General features: G+C 36.7%; 1 protein-coding gene across 1 annotated transcript in view; it reads left to right on the forward strand.

Moving 5' to 3' along the window:
* The window catches only part of LOC101703122 (uncharacterized), a 64097-nt gene extending 41193 nt beyond the window's left edge, over positions 1-22904 (forward strand). Inside the window, 4 exon segments of the mRNA XM_087200980.1 lie at positions 10084-10210; positions 10636-10764; positions 19295-20961; positions 20963-22904. Of these exon segments, the coding sequence (XP_087057106.1) occupies positions 10084-10210; positions 10636-10764; positions 19295-20961; positions 20963-21028 (1989 nt within the window). The 3' untranslated portion in view covers positions 21029-22904.
* The last annotated feature ends 692 nt before the right edge of the window (positions 22905-23596 follow it).

Below are 23596 nucleotides of genomic sequence, written 5' to 3' on the forward strand. Positions count from 1 at the left end.
ACTGTATCGAAATTTAAATTAGAGGGACATTTGGCTTATGTGAAGTCTGCTAGCTAACTGGAGTTTTTTTCCAGATCATTATTTGTTCAGCGTTGGTTTTGGGGATCTTTCTGAAACAAACCACATCCTCTGATGTCTTGTTGGTGCTTGAGATGCTTTTTTAAGTTATATAGAAAAATGTTTAAGTGTTTTTCAGTTTTGTTTTGGTTGAGTTCTACTGTATTTGAATATTATTGTAGTTTTTTTCCCCTTGCATTGTTCTTCTTTGAATGGTTTTAATTTCTGTATGTGTGTGTGTTTGATAATAAAGTTATTTTAAAAATTAAAGAAAAAAACAGTTGCATAATTTCTTTTCATGGATCGGGAAGTGTCTTTTACTTAAGAGCTGTGATATATTTGCTAATGGAAATGTAAGATGTGTCATGAATACGTATTATGTGCATTTGAGTTTCATGAGAGCTACTAAGGGAGGAAGGTTTTTTGTTTGTTTTATTTTGGTACCGGGGGATTGAACTTGGGTCCTTGTGCTTGTGCAGCAGGTGGTGAAACCACTGAGCTAAATCCCTGGCCCGGGGAGGAAGATTTTTTCACTATTTGTAGTTCCTATATTTAAGTAAAATTCTTTTTCCAAGTTTATAGTCATATTATCTGTTAGTTTTTAACAAATTCAACTCTTTTCTATCTTCCATACCCTCTTGTTTCCACCTTTTTGCTTCTTCACTGATCCCTGCTCAGGCATCCTGTGCAGCACTGATGGGCTGGAGCCCAACCAGCGCCCTTTTATCTTTGACTAGGAGGAAGAACATCCAGTGTTCACTGCCAGTCACAAGGTTTGGTGAAATATGTTTGGAGGCTTGGTGGTTTTACCTTTTTAAGTTATATTTTTGGACTGCTTTTTAATTTTTTTATTAAGTTGATTTATTGATACATTTTATGTATACAGTATAGTTACCTTCATCAGTGGGATCTTGTACCTTTATATTATGTATCTTGGTTCTTATTTTTTCCCCATTCTCTGTCTTCCCTCACCCACTCCACCGTTCCCTATTTACAAATAATTTGTTTCCATTTTTTTCCTATCTCATGTTTTTTTCCCCTTTCTTTTCTTTCCCCTACCCCTCCCACTTCCCCTACTCCTTTGGAGGTTTTCTTCTTATTTCACATTATTTATTATACATTTTGATCATCTTAATCCTTATTTACACTTTCAGGTTCTCACACCAGAGAAACTATTTGGTATTTACACATGTGTGTGCTATTTATTTCACTTAAGAGTATGGCCTCAATGTGCATCCACTTATCTATAAATGTCTCTAGTTTCTTGTTCTTTATGGGTGAGTAGTACTCAATTTTATAAAAAAAACACATCTTTGTCCAGTCTCCACTTGATGAGCAGTTGGGCTGTTTCCAAGCTTTCGCTATTACAAACTGTGCAACTATAAACATGGGTGCATATATATGGCTGTGGTATGATTTTAATTCATTTGGGAAGATCCCCAGCAGAGGAATTTCTGGATCAAATGGGACTTCCAATCCTAGTTGTTTGAGGTATCTCCATATTGATTTCCACAGTGGTTGCACCCTTCTGCACTCCCACCAACAATGAAGAACGGTTCTTTTCTCCCCACAACCCCACTAGCATTTGTTATTGATCGATTTCTTGATAGTAGCCATTCTTTCTGGGGTGAGGTGGAATCCCAGTGCTGTTTTCATCTGCATCTCTGGAATAACCAGTGATGTTCAACATTTTTTCATATGTTTATTTGCTGCTTTTACTTCTTTGTCTGAGAAATGTCTGTTCATTTCAGATGCCCATTTTTGAATTGGGTCTTTATATTTTGGAGGTCTGACTTTTTCAGTTCTTTATATATTTTAGATAGTAGCCTTTTGTCTGGGGAAAAGCTGGTAAAAAAAATTTCGCACATTGTAGGTTGTCTTTTAGCTCTGTTGGTGGTTTCTCTTGCAGTACAGAAACTTAAGTAAGATGAGATCCCAGTTGTTGATTCTTTCTGTTAGTTCCCGTGCTGCTGAGGTTTTGTTCATAAAGTTTTTTCCTATGCCAATGTCTTTGAGAGTTTCACCTAACTTATCTTCCAGCAAATTTAGTGTTTCTGTTTTAATATTTAGAACTTTAATCCACTTGGATTTTAGTTTAGTTCATGGTGACAGACAGGGGTCTAGTTTTAATCTTTGGCAAGTTGAAAACCAGTTTTTCCAACACCATTTATTAAAGAGGCTGTCTTTCCTCCAGTGAGGATGGTGGGCTCCTTTGTCTAAGATGAGGTAGCTGAGTATGTCTGCACTTGTTTCTGCACCTTCTAATCTATTCCACTGATCCTCAGGTCTGTTTCTTTGCCAATACCATGCTGTTTTTATCACAGTGACTTTGTAGTATAGTTTGAAGTTGGGGATTGTGATACCCCCTAGCATGTCTCTGTTGCCTAGAATTGCTTTTGCTATTCTAGGTCTATTATGGTTCCAACTGAATTTTTGGATTGTTTTCTCTAGCTCTGTGAAATATATTGTTGGGATTTCAATTGGGATTGCATTGAATCTGTATAGCAGTTTTGGAAGTATGGCCATTTTCACTATATTGGTTCTTTCTACCTTAGGAACAAGAGATGTCTTTCCATTTTCTTATATCCTCTTCAATCTCTTTTTTCAGAGTGTTGTAGTTCTCAATGTAGAGGTCTTTTGCTTCCTTCGTTAGATTGATTCTGAGATATTTCATATTTTTGGATGGTATTGTGAAAGGAATTGTTTCCCTAATATCTCTCTCAGTGAATCTGTTATTTGGGTACAAGAAGGCTATTGATTTTTGAGTGTTGACCTTGTATCCAGCTACTCTACTTAATCTGTCAAATAAGTCTAGAAGTCTTTTGGCAGAATTTTTTGAGTCTTCTATGTAGAGTATCATATCAACAGCACATAATGACCATTTAAATCCTTCCTTTCCTATCTTTATTCCTTTTATTTGTTTCCCTTGTCTATTAGCTGTGGCTAATGTTTCCAGAACTATATTAAACAAGAGTGGTGATAATGGACATCCTTGTCTTGTTCTTGACTTTAGCATGAAGGTTTTCAGTTTTTGACCATTTAGTATGATGTTGGCTGTTGGTTTTTCATAGATAGCCTTAATCAGTTTGAGATAAAGACCATCTATTCCAATTTTCTGTAGGGTTTTTATCATGAATGGGTGTTGGATTTTGTCAAATGCTTTTTCTGCATCTATTGAGATGATCATATGGCTTTTGTCCTTGGCTCTGTTAATATATGGTATTACATTTACTGATTTATGTATGTTGAACCATCCTTGCATCCCTGGGATAAATCTGACTTGGTCAGGGTGTATGATCTTCTTGATGACCCTCTGTATTCTGTTTGCCAGTATCTTATTGAGGATTTTTGCATCTATGTTCCTTAGGGATATTGGCCGGTAATTCTCTTTTTGGGTTGGGTCTTTCCCTGGTTTTGGAATCAAAGTAACACTTGCTTCCAGGAATGAATTTGGAAGTATTGGTTTCCTTTCAATTTCATTGAACATTTTAAAGAGTAATGGTGGTAGTTCCTCTCTAAATGTCTTGTAGAATTCAGCAGAGAAGGCAGCAGGACCTGGGCATTTCTTTGTTGTTACATGTTTAATTGGGTTTTCACTTTCACTGATTGTTATTGGTGTGTTTAGACTTTTTATATCTTCTTCATTCAACTTTGGTAATTCATATGTATCTAGAAATCTGTCCATTTCTTCTGTGTTTTCCATTTTATTAGAGTACAGGTTCTCAAAGTAGGTATTGATTGTCCTCTGGATTTCTGCTGAATCTGTTGTGACTTCACCTTTTTCATTTCTAATTGTATAAATTTGAGCCTTTTCTTTCCTTTTTTTGATAAGATTGGCTGAGGGTTTATCGATTTTATTTACTCTTTTCAAAAAACCAACTCTTTGATTCATTGAATTTTTTGTATTGTTCTCTTAGTCTCCATTGCATTGATTTCTGCTTTGATCTTTATAATTTCCTGCCTTGTAGTAGGCTTGGGTTTCTCTTGGTCTTCTTTTTCTAGGAGCTTAAGATTCAGCATTAAGTTATTTATTTCAGCTTGCTCTGTTTTCCTAGTGTGGGCATTCACTGCTATGAATTTCCCTCATAAAACTGCTTTCATTATGTCCCATATATTCCTGTATGTTGTACTGGCATTATAATTTAATTGTAAAAACTGTCTAATTTCTTCTTTAACTTTCCCTTTGGCCCATTGGTTGTTCAGGAGTGTCTTATTCAATTTCCACGTGTTTGTGCAGTTTTTGTGGTTTCTTTTGTTATTCATCTCCAGTTTAATTGCACTATGATCTGATAATATACATGGAATAACTTCAGTTCTTTTGCATTTACTTAAACATGTTCTGTGCATTAGTATGTGGTCTATTTTGGAGAATGACCCATGTACAGCCAAAAAAGAATGCATATTCTGATTTTGTGGGGTGGAACACTCTGTAGACGTCTGTTCAGTCCATTTGTTCAAAAGCTTGGTTCAGTTCTGTTATTTCATTATTACTTTTCTTTTGTGTAGATGATCTGTCTGCTTGTGACAGTGGATTATGGAGGTCCCCCACTACACTCGTATGCTTATTTGATTTTTCACATCCCTTAATATTTACTTTGTGTAATTGGGGGCATTAGTATTTGGTGCATAAGTATTTATGATTGTCATCTCTTCCTCTTGGATTGTTCCCTTTACAAGGTTGTAGCAACCTTCTTTGTCTGTCCTAATTAGTTTTGGTTTGAAATTTACTTTGTCTGTAAATAAGTTAGCTACCCCTGCTTTTTTCCAGGTTTGGGAACTGTTTTCCATCCTTTTACTTTCAGTCTATGAGTTTGTTTTTGTACTAGGTGCGTTTCTTGTATACAGCATATTGTTTGATTTTGCTTCTTAATCCATTCTGCTAGTCTATTTCTTTTGATTGGTGAATTGAGGCCATTAACATTGATGGTTATAGCTGATATGTATTGACTTATAATTGTCATGTTATTTTTCTGTTGTTGACTCTTTTATTTTTCCTCCTCTCCCTTTAATTTCTTGCCTTGCACGACAGATTTACTCTATTGGGACTCATGGAGCTGTGACCTTCATTGTCTTTTTCTAGGATATTATTTAGAATTGTTTGGAGTGCTGGTTTGGTGTTCATGAAGTTTCTCAGGTGTTCTTTGTCATGGAAGTATCTTATTTCCCTGTCAATTTTTTTTTTTTTTTTTTTGGTACCGAGGATTGAACTCGCTCGGGTCCTTGCGCTTGTGAGTCAGGTGGCCGAACCACAGAGCTAAATCCCTGGCCCTCCCCATCACTTTTGAAAGATAGTTTTGCAGGATACATCAGACTAGGTTGTACGCTGTTTTCTTTTAGGGCTTGAAATACCTCATTCCAGGCTCTACTTGACTTGAGGGTTTGTATTGAAAAGTCTGCTGTGATTCTGTTGGGCTTTCCTTTGCATGTGATTTGTTTCTTTTCTCTAACTGCTTGTAGTATTTTGTTCTGTTGGGTTTCTGGAATCTTGATTATTATATGTCTAGGTGTAGATTATTTTTTGATCATGGCTAGTTGGAGTCCTATATGCCTCACTTATCTGTATGTCAAATTCTTCTGCTCTGTTTGGGAAATTTTCTGTCACTAATTCTGTGAACAATTTTTTTTTCCTGTCATTTGTACTTTCTCCTGCTTTTTCGTGGACTCCTATTAGTCTTATATTATTCTTCTTTGCATCATCTAGGAGCTGTTGGATTGATTTCTCATGGTCCCTTACTATTTTTAAGAGATCTCTCTTTTCATGGTCACTGTCCACAATCCTGTCTTCTATATCTGATATCCTGTCTTCACATTGGCTCAGTGTGCTGTGTATACTTTCATTCTTTTTTTTTTTTTTTTTTTTTTGGTACCAGGGATTGTACTCAGGATCTTGAACTTGCGAGACAGGTGCCGGAACCACTGAGCTAAATCCCTGGCCCTTGTGCATACTTTCAATAGAGTTTTTAATCTCCTGGATATCTGTTTGAATCTGTTTCATGGATTCCATTTCTTTTCTATGTTGAGGTCTCATGGTTTCCATTTCTTTCCTATGCTTGGCATTCATGGCTTCCATCATGGTCCTGAGCTCATCTATTTTTCTTTTAACTGTTTCTGTTCTAGAGTCTCTAATCATGTCTTTTATGTGCTCACCATCTCTGCAGTTATTTTGGAAATTATTTCTGTTTTGAATTTTTCTAGAGCTTCATTCATCTGTTTTGTTACTTCCTGTGCTATCAGTTCAGGGTGTCCAGGTGGTTGAATATCAGACTTTTTCACCTTCTTTCCCCCAGAATTTACTTTTGTGAGCTGGAAGTCTGGGATTGTGCCTTGCTTAGATGTCTTCTCATTTCTGTTTTTGTTGTTGGTACGGTCCTTGGTTAAATTCCTGAGTTGATACTTCAATAATGCTTATTGTAAGTATCTTTGTCGCTTGTATTTAGAACCCTTATCAGATGATTGCTTCTCAGAGGTGTCTTCCAGATATAGCTGGTCTTTAGGTTTTGAGTCTGTAATGATTCTGGGGCAATCACATTTTCATTATACCAGGAAGGATAACTCATTAGATCAATCACAGCAGCTTAGCCCAAGTGATACAATTAGCAGCAACAATAGCATCAAGCACAGTTTAGAAAATGACAGTTTGTGGTAGTTATTAATCTATCACTGTTAACCATATGAATTAAATCAAAATCAAGGGCCAGCCCAAAATATGTTTATAGTGAGTGAACTCTTCAGTATAGCAACTTGACTTTTCTGATGGGGACTTAGAAGGAGTTGGGGAGGGAGGGATATATAGGTAGAAGGATAGGGCAAGGTTAGAAGTGAGGCCAGAGGACACAGGAAGATCATGCAAACTCCAGGGAACTGTGTGAAGACAAGAAGAAAAAACAGAATGAAAGAACAAAGACAAGAACAGAACAACCTAACAGCAATAGGGAAGCTAGAAACTGTAACAAAAAGGGAGATGAAGAACAATATGGGAGAGCACAAGAGCAAGAGTGAGAGGAAGAGAGAAAGAAAAGTAAAAAAAAAAAGAAAAGAGAAAAAAATGAAAACTAAAAATTAAAAATAAGAGAAAAAGTAATTTTGAAAATAAAAATGAAGGGCCCCCTTCAGGGTATGTCTCTGCTGTCACAATAGACAACGTGGGCTGCAGTATGCTGATTGAAGTAAATTAGTCTCAGCAAGCCAGTAGCAGACCCTTGAGATTCAGGCTGATTTCTGCCTGCAAGGCCCAAGTTGAGCTCCCTGATCCGCAGGGTTGAACTCTGCAAGGTTCTACTGGAGGTTCCAGCTGTCCTTCCCCTGAAGATAGTCTAGGTTCTGATGGGAGGTGGTGATCCCTCCAACTTACCAACTATGGTGGTCTGGTGTGCCTTTATTGCAGTGATTCTCTTCACTTTTTCACTGGGCTTCAGTTTTTGTCAAGGAGCCTGAGAGAGGCCCTCTTTCTGTTGTTCACTTCTGCTATATCCTCTGGAGCTCAGGACAATGGCCTGTATGAGCCCCAGTGCCTCTGCAGTGTGGATCCAGAGGCTGGGGGGAGTGGTGCTGCAGGTGCCCGCGTGGCTCCACTCTTCACCCAACAGCTCCTGGCTGGGAGGTGCAGATGGGGGCGGGGCAGCACCAATGGCTCCTCCTGCTTTTTAATTTTTCAGTAATTCTTTTTTTTTTTTTGGTACTGGGAATTGAACTCAGGACCTTATATTTGCCAGGCAGGCACAGTGCCACTGAGATAAATCCCTATCTCTTAATCTATTAAATTGATTGAATTGTTTAAAATTTTCTGAGCTGGAGATGTAGCTCAGAAATAATATGCTTGTGTGGCATGCGTGAAGCACTAGGTTTGATCCTTGTACAGTAGATTTTCAAAAAAGTCTTAATCTTATAGTTTTATTAAACTAATAAATTTCATTTGAGTTTTCCTAATGCCTGGATATCTTAATTTAAATACATTCTAAATATATTTTTAGTATGCGTATTTTTTTAGACATTGGAGTTCAGGTTCCATTATACAAGTTTTCATGTTGTACCATTTAAAAAATCCTAATAAACAGTAGTGTTTTGTCATCTAAAGTTCATTTTTTACATTTTCATTGTCCATACATACTGAAATAAACATTGAAATAAGTGATGATAAAAATAAAATCACTGAAAAAAGAGCCCTCTTTTAAATTTATTGATTTAAGTGTATTGAGTGTGACTTAGTATGTGGATATGCAATTCCATGGTTTTTATTAAGGTCACATTATTATTTCACTTGTGTACTTATTCTTCAATGCTGCAGCTGAAGCCTAGGGCTCATGCATGCTAGGCAAGTGCCTTACAAGTGAGCTACATCCTCAACCCAATTTTATTATTTTTTTAACGGTAGAAACTATATCTTAGATTTTTTTTCCATTAAATTTGTAATGGACTATCATGTTAATACATTGGTAGCAGCAACAAACATAATTTGCCTGCATGTGTGTGTGCATAAATAATGAACTTTCATGCAGACTTATGATGTTATCCTGAACTTCTTTCAAGTTTAGGAAACCTAATGTCAATTTATTTTTCATGCTATGTGTTGTTCTCTATTTGATTCTTTGGCTTTCATTGTGATTCCCAAGCCCCTAGATTCAGGCGCTTGCTCTGCCATTTTTGTCTTTTTGACCTGAGACAAGTCTCTTAGTGTCTCCATGCTACGGTTTTCTCCATACTAAGAGGGAATTGTTTCTTTTGTGTGCTCTTTTTTTCTAAGAATTATACATGTAAAGCAGTTAGAATAATATATAGTACCTACAAGTGTCCAGTAGCTTTAGCCATTACTATTGCTGTCACTTTCATGCTTTATAGATTCTTACTTTCTTTAAAGCTGCTATGAATTATGTCATTTCTCAAAACACATCTCAACCTCTAGCCCATGTATATATTGAATATCACTTAGTGTGTTGGACATGACATCTGGTACTTTCATAGAGAAAAGCTTTGCTGATTTCTTCTTTGTCTATTGGTGGAGTTGTCCACAAAAGGAGAGATCTATATGTGATGTAAGTAGTATAGCCTCTTATGTAAAAGTATACTGAAACACAATTGCAGAGCTATAACATGCTCAAAGATACCTTGCTGTGTGTGAGTATATAGGAGAAACAAACTCACTTCCTCCTATCCATTCACCACAGAGAGCTGTCACTCCACATATGTGAGGATTTTTCTCCACACACCAAGCAAGCAGTTCTTTGGGGATGCTCCCTAATTCAATCCAATTCTGACACTGTCTATGTAGAAATACCCTAGATCCCACTATTGAGGGCTAAGACCCTCAGAAGTGTCCCCACATCAGATGACAGCTACAGGCACAAGTTGCAGCCTGTGGTTCTGAATGATCAGCTCTAAATGGGGATTCCTGTTCCCACAGCCCCATTCTTGGGTTCAAATAATTTGGTAAGAAGCAGTTCACGAAAATCAGTGAAACACTCACCCTTAGCATTTCTTATGAAGCTTGTTAAAAAGATGGTCACCCAGATGGGAAAGATGCAGAGGGTGAGGTATGAGCTAAGCAACATGGTGTGTCCATGCCTTCTGTGGATGCTTCACCATCCAGAAACCCCCAGACATTCATCCATCGGACTGCTCCTTTGAACCCTGTCTTTTTGAGTTTTTATGGATGCTTCTTTACAAAGGCATGATTGGTTATGTTATTGACATTCCTGATGAATTCAAAATTTAGATGCTCTCCCTTCCCGGGAAGATGAGGGTAGGAGTGAATGTCATAACCGTCTAATACTGCCTAGGTCTTCGTGATGACCAGGCCCTGTCCTGAAGCTCCCTGGGAACCCCTGGCCACCAGTTACCTCATTAGCGTATAAAACCATCATTATCACTCCTGAAATTCAAAGTGACCTCTATCAGGAAACTCCTGACATCACAGCATGGATCTAGTTCACTGGCTTCATTTGAAGTGACTTTTACATTTCCCCCCTTTTCATTATATATGGAGATTATAACTCTCCCCAATTCACTGAGGTGAAATGCTTTTCATTTCAGGGTCTGTTGACATTCAGGGATGTGGCCATAGAGTTCTCCCAAGAGGAATGGAAAGGCCTGGACCCTGCTCAGAGGACTTTATACAGGGATGTGATGTTGGAGAACTACAGGAACCTGGTCTCCCTGGGTAAGCACGACTTCCTTCCAGAAATCAGATGTACTCTGTGTCTCTGCATTTCCCTTGTGTCTTCATGGAATCCTCTGCATTGTTTGACTGAGACAGATGCCCTGTTGCCTCTGAAATGAGAAGCTTCACAATGCACCTTCTGCACTTGAACTGTCCTCTTTCTTCAGGTGCTCTGCTCTCTTTGTGATAGATATGGCACAAAGTGGTGGTTCCAGTTCTGAAATATGCAAGAAGCCTTATCGCAGACTTTTAAAATACTTCTTTATCCTTGTGCTTTTGAATCATTGTTCCTTGGCAGAGAGCTAGATATCTATGTAGAACAGTGAAATATTTGTCTAGATCACACTGTGATCTCTTTCTCAAGTAAACAGGGTTGGAGTGTGGGAAATCCACCACACATCACATGCCTTTCTTTTTCCAAACAGGAATCTCTTCTTTTGACCTGAATGTTGTTTCCATGTTGGAGCAAGGAGGAGAGCCCTGGAGTGTACATGGTCAAGTGAAAGTATCTGGAAACTCAAATGGGAGGGAATATGTCGAAGGTGTGACCACAGGTAAGAGCTCAGATGGGCAGAGAGGAAGTTGCACCATCAAGTACTATTTGGGAAACTTCTGTAATGGGAGAGGTCTGTGGGAAAATGTTTACTTCCTGTGTTTCTTTTACCACCAGTGGTGCCCTGTCACCCACATAACAAGGGTCATGGTTGATGTTTTACCTGCAGGTCATTCTGGAGCTCAGAAACAAAGCCTGCATCTCCATCATTATAGACGATAATATGTCATTAGCTTCTATGAAGTCTCAGTTCCTGCCTGTGCTGTGTGGGAAGGCCCTTTTGTGTCTCTCCTTTGACTCTTTCATTCTTGATTCTATCTGCTGCTCAGTTTTCTCTTGAGGTTGTAGACAGAACAGATTTCAATCTCAAGGTCCCCCCAAATCCTTCATATTAGATTTTTTTTTTCTTTCACTACCATTACTAGTGTGTGAGTAGAGAAAAACCTGGGCTCTTCTTGATTTTGAATTTTTTTACATTTGTAGTATTTTTCCGTTGATGTTTACTTTTTGTTGTATTTTTCTTGGTGATACTGAGGATGCAACCCAGGGTTACCATACCACTGAACTATATCCCTGACCCTTTTATTTTTATTCTCAGACAGGATCTTAGTGAGTTCCCCTGATGGCATCGAACTTGCAGTCTTCCTGCCTCAACTTCCAAAGTATCTAACACACAGTTCAATTGGCTTTTGATGTACAAATTCCTAGGGTCTGACATGTCATCCTCCTCTGCTGTGGTAACCCACTTTGAGGTTATACATAGCTTCTTGTGGACTATTCCATGGAGTGTGTGTATTTACATAAAACCCCTTAAAGGAGAATAGTTTGCCTTGTACTTTTGAATCTCGTTCTCCCACCTGCCAGGTGTCCCTGGAAACACCCTTAGTGGGGTTCTCAGCCTGTGTCAGGGTGAGAAAGACCCTAGAAACTACACTGAGCTGTCCCAACATATACAAAAATTGGTAGCGTCTAACTGAGCCTTATTTCCAGCTGCCTTTTGTTTTGAGGATTGTCACAGAATTGTCTTTCTGTGGTACCATGACAGTGTTGGCCACATACAGTGACAGTCTTCTCCTTTGAGGCAGGGTTCAGTGGCACAGAAAAATCTCTTAGCAGCACACTTCTCAGGTTCATGGTCTCATATGCATGAGGCTTTGCAGTACTGCCTGTGTGGCCCACGGTGCCATTGTTCATTTTCAACAAGATAACTTTGCTCAGACCTTTGTTCATTGTAGTGTAAGCTCAAACTTATAAAAACATGGTTTTTGTGCATCTTACTGAGACACCTTGTGAGGTTGAGTGATACCATAGATTTTAAAGTCTACCCTCACGGTTTTACAACAGTAATCTTTCATCCTGTACCTTACCACGTAGTATAAATGAACCTTTTTATGTATGTAGTCAGAAGTCTCATATTTTTTATGATACTTGTGATTTGTTTTACAACTACAGTTTGTGAGACTGTTCTAACGAGGATTTTCTAAAGGTGTATGTATTTAGAAGATTTTTTTCTTCACTGCAGAAAGTATAACTCAGCAAGGGTCTGTATGAAGTTTACCCAGTTCCACAATTTTTGAACAGTCTTAATTATTTTCTTTACTTTCGTTTTATCTAACTTAGAGCATATTGTTTAAGTACACTTTTGTTTGTTAAATTCATTGGTTTTAAATTTGGAACTTTTGATATCTTGATAATATCATTTTTGTTTCATCTATGTCTGAATCTCAGAAACATCTTTAGAGAAACATTCCTTCTATTCTTATTTAATAACTTTTCCCCTTACTGTATTTCTCAATTTAATAACTACTGGATTTTCTTTGCATTTTACTGATTTGTTATTTCTTGGAACCAATGATATTTCTGAATCATTCTTCTCTATGTAGATTCATTGTGTCCATCTTGCTATACTAGGTTAGTATTTCACTGTCTCATAGAATTTTGTAGGAAACTAAGCCCATTTCTGGCACTTTATGCAATTCTTTTCCACTCCTGTATCACCTTCATTTACTACAAAATCTCTGAAGTCCTAGAAATTACATTCTTGAGTTTAGCACATAAAAACTGTTTTATTCTCCATCTTTCTTTCTACCTGAATTTCCTATGATGTTCACCTGATCCGTGTTACCCCATCTCTGGTGCTGTCCTCTTTCTGGCTCCCATTTGCTACTTATGCTGTTGACTATTTCTCTGCTCATTTAGCTGTCACCAATAGTGATGTTATATAAAGCCATCTCCGTTGTGGTTCATTTACTTATTTTGTCCATAATGTTAGGTGTGTTCTCTTGGTAACATTTGTGAAGTCAGATGTATTAATTTTGGATAAGTACATGTTTTTATTCCTTCATTCATAGTAACAACTGTATACTAATATATACAATTAGTAGTACCTGTAATATATTTTTAAATTTTGATTTTTTCATTGTCACATTTTAGATATACATAGTGATCCTCTTCTTCATAGGGAATGTGTATCTGTACATGGTATATCCTGATTTGTGTTTTTACCTTCAACCCCTCCCCTCCTTTCAACCCCTCTTCCTCTCCTTATTTACAAAAGCTTTGTTTCCATTTTTTCCTTCTATTCTTTTTTTCTTTTCCCTTCTTCCTTTCCCCCTCCACTGCTCCCTTGTTCCCCTTCCCATTTGAATATTTTCTTTCCATTTCCCAATACATATTATATACCTTGGTTATTTACACTTTGGTTTCTCACAGCAGAGAAACAATGTGATATTTAAACATGTGTGTTCAATTTATTTCACTTAAGAATATGGCCTCAAGATGCATCCATTTCAAAAAAAAAAAAGAAAAAAGACAAAAAAAGATGCATCCATTTCCCTATAAATGCCTCAAGTTTATCCTTCATTATAGCAGAGTAGTATTCCATTATATATAAAAAAAAAGCACATCTTTTCCCATTCACCTGTTGATTTGGGCTGATTGCAAGATTTAGCTATTACAAATTGTGTTTCTGGGCCAGGGATTTAGCTCAGCAGCATAGCACCTGCCTGGCAAGTGCAAGGTCTTGAGTTCAATCTCCAGTACTAAAAACAAAAACACAAATTGTGCTGCTATGAACATGAGGGTACATATATCATTGTGGTATGATACTTTTAATTCTTTCTGGTAGATAACGAGAAGGCCAATAGCTGGGTCAAATGGAACCTCTAGTTTTACTTTTTGAGGAATCTCCACACTGATTTCCATAGTAGTTGTACCAGTCTACACTCCCACCAACAGTAGAGAGGGGTTCCTTTATTCTCACAGCCCTGCCAGCATTTTTATTGGTTAATTTTATAATGATAGCCATTCTTTCTGGACTGAGATGAAATCAAGTTTTAATTTCCATCTCCCAAATAACCAGTGATGTTGAAATTTTTTTCGTATATTCATTTTCTGTTTCTACTTCTTTGAGAAGTATCTACTTATTTCAGATGCTCATTTTTGGATTGGGTCTTTAAATTTAGGAGGGTCTGATTTTTTTTTTCTTTTTTTAGTTCTTTATATATTCTAGATGTTAGGCCTTTGTTTGAGGAACAGTTGGAAAAAATTTTTCCCTGTTTTGTCTGTTGTCTCTACACTGTGTTGGGGTTTCTTTTGCTCTGCTAAAGCTGTTTAATAAGATGAGATCCCATTTGTTGATTCTTTATATTATTTCTTATGCAACTGGAGGTTAGTTCATAAAGTGTTTGGCTACACCTATATCTTCAAGAATTCTACCTATTCTGTCTTTGATAGATTTAGGGTTTCAGTTTTTTAGTTTGATTATTTAGCTTTTTAATCCATTTTGATTGTAGTTTAGTGCATGGTGAGAGATATGCATCTAGGTTTAATCTTCAGCATGTGGACAGCCAGTTTTTCCAGCACCATTTATTAAAGAGGCTCTCTTTCTTCCAGTGAAAGTGTTTGGGCTCCTTTGTCAAAGATTAGGTGGCTGAGTGTGTTTGGAGTTATTTTTATATTTTCTAAAATCTGTTCCATTGATACTCAGGTCCGTTTTTTTATTTTTTTCTTTTTGCCAGTACTATGCTGTTTTTATCACAGAAGCTTTGTAGTATAATTTCAAGTCAGAGATTGTGATGCCTCCTCTCCTGCCCAAAACTGGTTTTGCTATTCTAGGTCTCTTCTGGTTACAAATGAATTTTAAGATTGTTTTCTCTAATTCAGTGAGGTATGCTGTTGTTTTTTTTAATTGGGATTGCATTAAATCTGTATAGCAGTTTTGGAAGTATGGCCATTTTCACTATATTGGTTTTTTGGGTTCCATTTTCTGATATCGTCTTCACTCTTTTTTTCAAAGTACTGTAGTTTTCAATGTAAAGGCTTTTTACTTCCTTCATTAGATTGATTTCTAGGTATTTCACTTTTTTGAATGCTATTGTGAAAAGTGTTGTTTCCCTAAATTTCCCTCTCAGCAAGTTTGTTATTTGTGTACAGGAAGGCTATTGATTTTTGAGTGTTGACTTTGTAGCCTGCTATGCTACTTAATTTTGTTATTAAATCTTGATGTCTTTTGGTAAAGCTTTTGGGTCTTTTGTGTAAAATATGCTATCATCCACAAATAATAATAACTTCTTCCTTTCCTATCCTTATTCTTTTTATTTCTTTTTCTTGTCTAATTGCTCTGGCTCATGTTTCAAGAACTATATTGAATAGGAGTGGTGATAGTAGATGTCGTTATCTCTTGTTCCTGATTTTAGAGTAAAAGCTTTTAGTTTTTGACCGTTTAGTGTGATGTTGGCTGTTGATTGGTCATAGATGGCTTTTATCAGATTGAGGTAAAGTCCATCTGTTCTTAATTTTTGTAGAGGTTTTTTTTTATCGTGAATGTGTGTTGGACTTTGTCCAGTGCTTTTTCTGAGTCTATTGATATCATTGTGTGGTTTTTGTCCTTGGATGTGTTTATTTGGTTGGTGTACTGGAGTGCCACTGTATATTATAGGAGCTTAGCAGAATTAGAATATACCGTATTTCTCTTGTTGCTTGAATTTAATTCATTTGGTTATCATGAGTATTTAAATCCACTTTTCCTCCATCTTACTCTTTCCTTTGCCCATCAGCAACTGCCGTTCTTCTTTTTGTTCCCATGAATTTTATTATCTTTGGTGCTTCATATATGTGAACTTGTTCAGGTTTTGTGTTTTCATGACTCTCCTTTTTCAGTTTGCATTCACTTAGCATAATATCCTCCAGAATTATCGATCTTATTTCATATAACAGGATTTCTTTAAAGGCTAACATTCCATTGTGTGTGAGCTTTACTCTTGATTCCTGTTGCTATAATAAAACCACTGAGGCTGAATAATATATAAACAAAAGGTTATTTAGCTCACAGTTTGGGGATCTGAAACACCAGGACCTAGTGTCACTATTTGTTTGTCCTCTAGTAAGGACATCATGGCAGGAGAATGTGCAGAAGAGATCGTATGGTAAGCCAGGATGTCTGTATTAGGGGTCAGGTGCGCACTTTATAACAGTGCACTCTCACAAGAACTCAATCACTCTGCCAGACCTGCAGGCAGCACCCACAGTGAGCTAGTTACTTCCTACTAGGCTCCACCTCTTTTAAGGTCCTTTGCTTCCCAACGTCACCACACTGAGGGCTAAGCTTCTGAAACATTAACCCTTGGGGAACAAACCACAACAAATCCACAGCCATATTTTCTTTATCCTTTTGGTATGCTTCTACCCCTTGGCTACTGTGAATACTAGTATGAGTGTGGGTTTACAAATACCTCTTCTAGAATATATTTTCAATTATGAAGGGTACATACACTTAGTGGAATTGGGGAATTTTATAGCCTGAAACTCATGGTGATTATCCTGCCTCACCCTGCCGGGTGCTGGGTTTACGTATGTACACCACAACAGCCAGCCGGTATTGACTTTTTCAAATAGTTTTTCTGTCATTTGAAATGACCTTCTGGTTTTTTTCTTTCATTCTGCTCAAAGTGGTACATTGCATGAATTGATGTGTCTTTATAGTTCAGGAATAAATCTCATGTGGTCATGGTTTTTGATGTTTTAATGTGCTTTTGATAGTATTTTGTTGAAGATTTTACACCAAATGCATCAGGGATATTATTGGTCTTTAGTTTCTTTGTTATTATCTTAGTCTGGCTTTCATGTGAAGGTAATGCTACCTCATAGGAAAAGTGTTGTAGTCTTTCCTCATTCTCAATATTGAGGAAGATTGCTTTAGTTCTTTAAATGTTTCATAGCATTCTCTAAAAACATTGAGTCTAGTCTTTTTTGGGGGGGTGATATTTTTGGTGACTGATTCAGTTTCTTTGCTTCTGATCTCTTTTAGATTTCCTATTTCCTCATGCTTATGTATTTCTAGAATTTTACCTATTTTTTCTGCACTACTGTTTCTTTTTATTTGCATAGAACCAGCAGTTTGTAAGGTCCCCTTTCTTCTTGGTGATTTTAGTTGTTTTTCCTCTTTTTCTCTTAGTTAATCCAGCCATAAGTTTTATCAGTTATTTGTCTTCTATTTAAAACCTTTAATTCAGGATTTTAGTGCTATTTTCTGTTTAGTATTTTTCTACCCTAACATTTCTTACAGTAGTTGTCCATTATTGTGTGCCTTTACATTCCAAATCCCCAGGTGAGGAACTGTCCTGCAAGTTGTACCAAACCCTAATATACTGTGCTTTTTCCTATGCATACATAACTGTGATAAAGTTTTACTTACAAATTTGGCACAGTATGATATTAATGGCAATAGCTAATAGTTAACAACACTACTGCTAAAAGTAGGCTAATGATAAAAGATAGAGAGATTAGTCTCTTTGCTCAAAATATTTTATTCTCATCTCACTATTCTTATGATGAGAAATGTGTGTTTACTGTGAATGACACATGCATTGTGACATAAGGTCAGGCCATTACTGGCCTTGCAACAAGTGATAATGCAGATAATCTACTTTGGGTTATCATTGACCCATGCCATGGCAATGCTTCAGGATCCTCAATACTTAATAGCTTTTTTCACTTTTCTTTTTTTTTTCTTTTTTTTTTTCAGTTTTGCTAATATGATTAAGGGTGGACCTGTTGCTAGTCTTGTTTCTTCAAAGATATCTATCTCCTAAGCCAGAAAATCAACACATTGTACCCATTATTTCCTAGATTGCTCTACTCTTGATAAAAGTTATATTGAGTTTCTGTGTAGGAACAGAATTAATTCACTGTTTCTTCTTCTTGGCTATTTCAAGGTTGGTCCTGCTTAAAACATTTCTTCATCTAATCACTTAGAATATATAAATAAGATTTTGTTAAAGATATACCTAGTACTTACAGGTCATTCAATTTGATAAATTTCATTAAAGATATTTTAGAATGTATGAATCTGCTTTCTTCCTTACCATCTGTTTCTCTTTTCCACAGACGCTGGAATATTAACTGCCCTAGTACAATTACATTCCCACAGATTTACCAGCAGAAATTCTGCTTCCTCAGGCCCATTATTCAATGCCCTCCATGCTTGTCTTTTTCCATGCTGGCTCTTTCTCATATTGTTCCTTGTTCTGGATGCACTGTACTGCTGCTTCTTAATAGTTATGTTCTTTTACACACATAGACTTGCAGAGGACTCTCACATTAACTTGACAGTGTTAGACACCTACTGATTTTTAGATGTTCTGAGGACACTATGTAAATCAATATATGCACTGTTAATGATTCAAATAACATTGTCTTAATGGATGGCTGAATGACACTGTTACAACACAGCCTAGCTCTTTTTTGTTAAATAATGTTTCATGCTTTTTGTATTTGCTGTGATTTGTTATACTATATGCTGCTTGTGTGAATACGTATCTTTTAGAACATGTTATCTAAGCATACAGGCCAAGAAACAAATTCTGTTTCTCTCACAGTCTGCATATTAGTGTTAGAAACATAAATGTTACTGACCTGCTATCCTTAATTAAAAATAACTTAGCTCTAGGTTTTTAAAAACATAATAGTTTAAATTAGTTACAAATAATAGCTATTTTATAGTAGATATTTCAAAGTTTCTTTTTTTTTTTCTTGGTACTGAGGATCGAACCCAGGGCCTTGCACTTGTGAGGCAGGCAGTGGAACCACTGAGCTAAATCCCCAGCCCTCAAAGATTCTTTGATTAATACAATTGATTGACCTTCTATCCTTTTTAGGAAAGGATCCTTTTCATGTCTCATTTACCTCCATCTTCCATTAGAAATAACACAGATTAGCATGCTTAAATCACAAAAATTTATTTGTCACAAGTTTGGGGACTAAAAATTCCACAATAAGGGTACCCATTGAATTAGTTTATGCAAAGTGACTGTTTGGGTTATAGTTTATTTCAAACAGCATTTCTGCAGTTGATATGAATTACGTATAATCAGACATTTCTAGGGGTTTTTTTCCAAAAAAGTAAAAATCATGAAGTTTTATAACTGTTCAAGTATAATTATTTCTTTTGGTGTAATGTCATGTGTTTCAGTAATGGAATTTATTTACCATCTGTAATTAATCAGAACCCAATGATTTCTTCTGTTTCATAGATATGTCTCCTAAATGTTTCATCAAGGAGTTTTTACCAAAAAGGAAAAGTGATACAGGAGAAATGTTCCACACAGTAATATTGGAAAGACATAAAATCCATGAGATTCAAGAATTGTATTTCAAAGAAATCCAGACAAATATACATGACTTTGAGTGCCATTGCAGTGAGGATGGAAGACTTGACACAGGATTCTGTGTGAATCACAAGGAAAATCTCATTAACAGAAGAGATGAACATGGTAGGAGAACTGCAGGAAAGAAACATATTAAAAATTGGCCTAGATTAAACTTTCAGACACATCAACCTAAATTGCAGCTATTTGACACAGAAAGGAAGTTTAATGAGTGGAGTTACATTGAGCAGTCTGTCAACAGTGATTCCTCAGTTTCATCCAACCAAAGAAATCCTTCCAGTATCAAAAACAATATTTCTCATGAATATGAAAATGATTTTCTTCAGTCTCCATTTTTCACACAAGAACAGGTGATGCACATTAGTACAAAACTTTACAAACGGAATGAGTGTGACAAGTCGTTTAACCAATGCTCACAATTTACTGTGCATCAGATAGTCCATGCTGGAGAGAAGCAATTTCTATGTGATATATGTGGTAAGGTTTTCAATCAGAAATCTAACCTTAGAAGTCATCAGAGAATGCATACTGGAGAAAAGCCTTTCAAATGTAATGAGTGTGGCAATTTTTTTAGGTATAGGTCATCCCTATCAAAGCATCAGAAAATCCATACTGGAGAGAAACCTTACAAATGTAATGAATGTGGTAAAGTGTTCGGTTGTAATGCATACCTTGCAGTACATCTGATAATTCATACTGGAGAGAAACCTTTCAAATGTAATGAATGTGGCAAATTGTTCAGTCGAAATTCTGACCTTGCATATCATTGTAAGATTCATAGTGGAGAGAAACCTTACAAATGTACTGAATGTGAAAAGGTCTTCAGACATAAGTCATACCTTGCATGTCATCAAAGAATTCATACCGGAGAAAAACCTTACAAATGCAATGAATGTGGGCAAGTATTTAGTCTAAACTCATCTCTGACACATCATAGGAGAATTCATATTAGAGAGAGATCTTACAAATGTAAGGAATGTGGCAAGGTCTTCAGTCACAAGTCATACCTAGCAAATCATCAGAGAATCCATACTGGAGAGAAACCTTACAAATGTAATGAATGTGGCAACGTTTTTTGTCGTAAGTCATCACTAGCAAAGCATCAAAGAATCCATACTGGAGAGAAACCTTACAAATGCAATGAGTGTGGTAAAGTGTTCATTTGTAATTCATACCTTGCAGAACATCTGATAATTCATGCTAGAGAAAAACCATTCAAATGTAGTGAATGTGACAAGGTGTTCAGTCGCAATTCCCGCCTTGTATGTCATCTTAGGATTCATACTGGAGAGAAACCTTACAAATGCAGTGAATGTGGAAAGGTCTTCAGAGAAAAGTCATACCTAGAATGTCATCGAAGAAGTCATACTGGAGAGAAACCTTACAAATGCAATGATTGTGGCAAGATGTTCAGTCTGAATTCATCCCTAGCACATCATCGGAGAATTCATACTGGAGAGGGACCTTACAAATGTAATGAATGTGGCAAGGTCTTCAGTCGCAAGTCATATATAGCAAAGCATCAGAGAGTCCATACTGGAGAGAAACCATACAAATGTAGTCACTGTGGCAATGTTTTCTGTCGTAAGTCATCCCTAGCAAAGCATCAAAGAATCCATACTGGAGAGAAACCTTAAAATGTAATCAATGTGGAAAAATTGCCATCAAATTTCACACTCTGTACAAGATCAAACCATTCAAAGTAGAGAGAAACCATGGGCCAGGGATTTAGCTCAATGGTTCTGCTGCCTGCTTTGCAAATGCAAGGTCTCGAGTTTGATCCCCAGTACCAAAAAAAAAAATGGAAAGAAACCTTTCACAATATAATGAATAGTCATAGTCTTTAATCACAATTCCTGCCTTCCACAAGATCTGATAATTCATGCTGGAGAAAAATCTTATGAATTAATGAATGTGGCAAGGTCCACAGTCAGAAATCATAGCTAACAAATCAAGAGAATCCATACTGGAGAAAAACCTTATAAATTTAATGAATATGGTAAAGTTTTCAGTTGTAATTCATATCTGGCAGAACATGTAATAATCCACACTGGAGAGAAACCTTTGAAATGTCATTAATATGGCAAAATGTTCTGTCTAAACTCCAGCATGTCATCAGAGAATTTATACTGCAGAGATACTGCACAAATTAATATGGCAAATTGTTTAGTCTAATCTCATCCCTAGCACATCACTGGGGAATTTATACTTGAAGGAAACCTTAGAAATGTAATGAAAGTGTTCAGATCTGTAGTCAAATTTGACACCTTGTGTACCAAAAGACTCACAGGAGAGGATTCTTACAAATTCAGTGAGTTCATCAAAGCTGTTAGTATGGGTTTAAGCCCAAACATGTAATCTATACTGGAGAAGGTGTTAAGGTTGTATGTGACAGTCTGTAACTTGGAATTAGATTTTATCCTGGAGAATAAGCTTATGAATGTACCAGAAGTCTTCAGTCATTGGTCAAGTCTTACAAACCACTGAACAATGACAGCTGGAAAGATAATTTTTACATGTGAAAAATGAGACAAGCCTTGAGTTATTTAAGGGTTACTAACTGCTAATCGACAATGGAGAGAAACCTTCCCAATGTATTGGGTGTTACAATGCCTTAAGGTGAAAATCAGACATTAGTATTCACTCAAAAACTCAAACTGGAAAGAAACCTTACAAATTAAATGATAAGGGAAAATTGTGAGTATGCACTCAAGCCTCAGGACATATCAAAATATATCCTTATTAAAACCTTAGAAAAATGCAGTTTGGCAAATCCTATCTTCTTCACTCATATTTCAGTACACATCAGATAACTTGTACTGGGGAGAAACCATAGAAATGTGATGAATGTGCACATTCACACCTTGCATAAAACTAGAGAATTTGTATATGAGTGATACCAGAAATGCAACAAGGGTGTCAAAACCATGTTGAATTCAAGCAATAATATCTCATTGCATACTAAAGAGCAACAGTTATAAAAGGCATATGCTTAATCAACAAGAGACTTCCAAGCTTCAGCATTCACTAGGCATCAAATAATACATCTTTGGGGAAGCCATATGAGGGTAATGGGCATGCAAAGGCTTTTATCCAAACATCAAAACTGGAATAGAATAGTTGAGCTGGGGAGCAACTTTACAGATGTAATGAATTAGTCTTTTGTCTAATGTTCATTTTGTTGTCATAAAAGGATTTGTTCTCGAGTGAAACCAGACAAATACAGTGAGATTAGAAACTTCACTTTTGCCAGGCGTGGTGGTACATGCCAGTAATACCAGCAGGTGGGAGGTTAAGGTAAGAGGATAGCCTTAAGTTTGAGGTCAGCCTGGGCCACATAGTTATAGGCTAGCCTGAACTGACCTTGTCTCAACATAAACACAAAATGTTCCTTCTTCAAAGATGTGTCCTCAGGATCCACGAAAGAATTTCTACTGCAAAAAAACTTTTAGAAATATAATGCTATGGTGAATTATTTGACATTCTCAAATGTACTTTGTATCATACAATTTTTATGAAGACTAAGTCCAAGGTTAAACTTCTGTTTTGGATACTGCAGAGTAATTACAAGTTAAACTATGTTAACATTCCTGCTATATGTCAAAGATGCAAGGACATTTGTAAATGGCCACCTAATTTCAGGTTATAAAATACTCCATTCCTTGAAGGTTTGTGGGCAGAGGGAGATGGTAGTGCTTGTATCTAGACATAACCCAAAGCCTTATGCAGTGGTAGGTGCAGAGCTTTGGAGGTGGCTGCATCCAGGGTGTGTGATACTGGGACGGATTCTTGGTGCGTTGGTAGGATTGAGGGTACCCCACCGTGAGTGTGAGGTCTCCTGCCCTATGTGGGGCTGCTGTCCTTGCTTATGGCTGCTGCTTTACTGCCTTTAGCTGCTTTTCCATGGCCCTCTGCTATGCCATCCTGCTGTGGCGACCACCAACTATGAACTGAAACCTCTACAAACTAAGCCAAAATAACTTTTCCTCCTGTAACATTGCATGTTGAATATTTTGTCTTAGCAACACAAAAATAAGACAAAAGGCTACCTATATTTGAATTTTAACATGAACTTTAAAACCTATTGATATCCCTTTTTTTTTTAACAGGCTTTTCACAGTAGTGTCAAAAAGGCATCAATAAAATGAAAGACCTTACCTCATGAAG

Source organism: Heterocephalus glaber, unplaced genomic scaffold (assembly GCF_053883595.1).
Source record: "Heterocephalus glaber isolate CG9 unplaced genomic scaffold, H.glaber_assembly_v1.0 deba00001745, whole genome shotgun sequence".
Classification (NCBI taxonomy): domain Eukaryota; kingdom Metazoa; phylum Chordata; class Mammalia; order Rodentia; family Bathyergidae; genus Heterocephalus; species Heterocephalus glaber.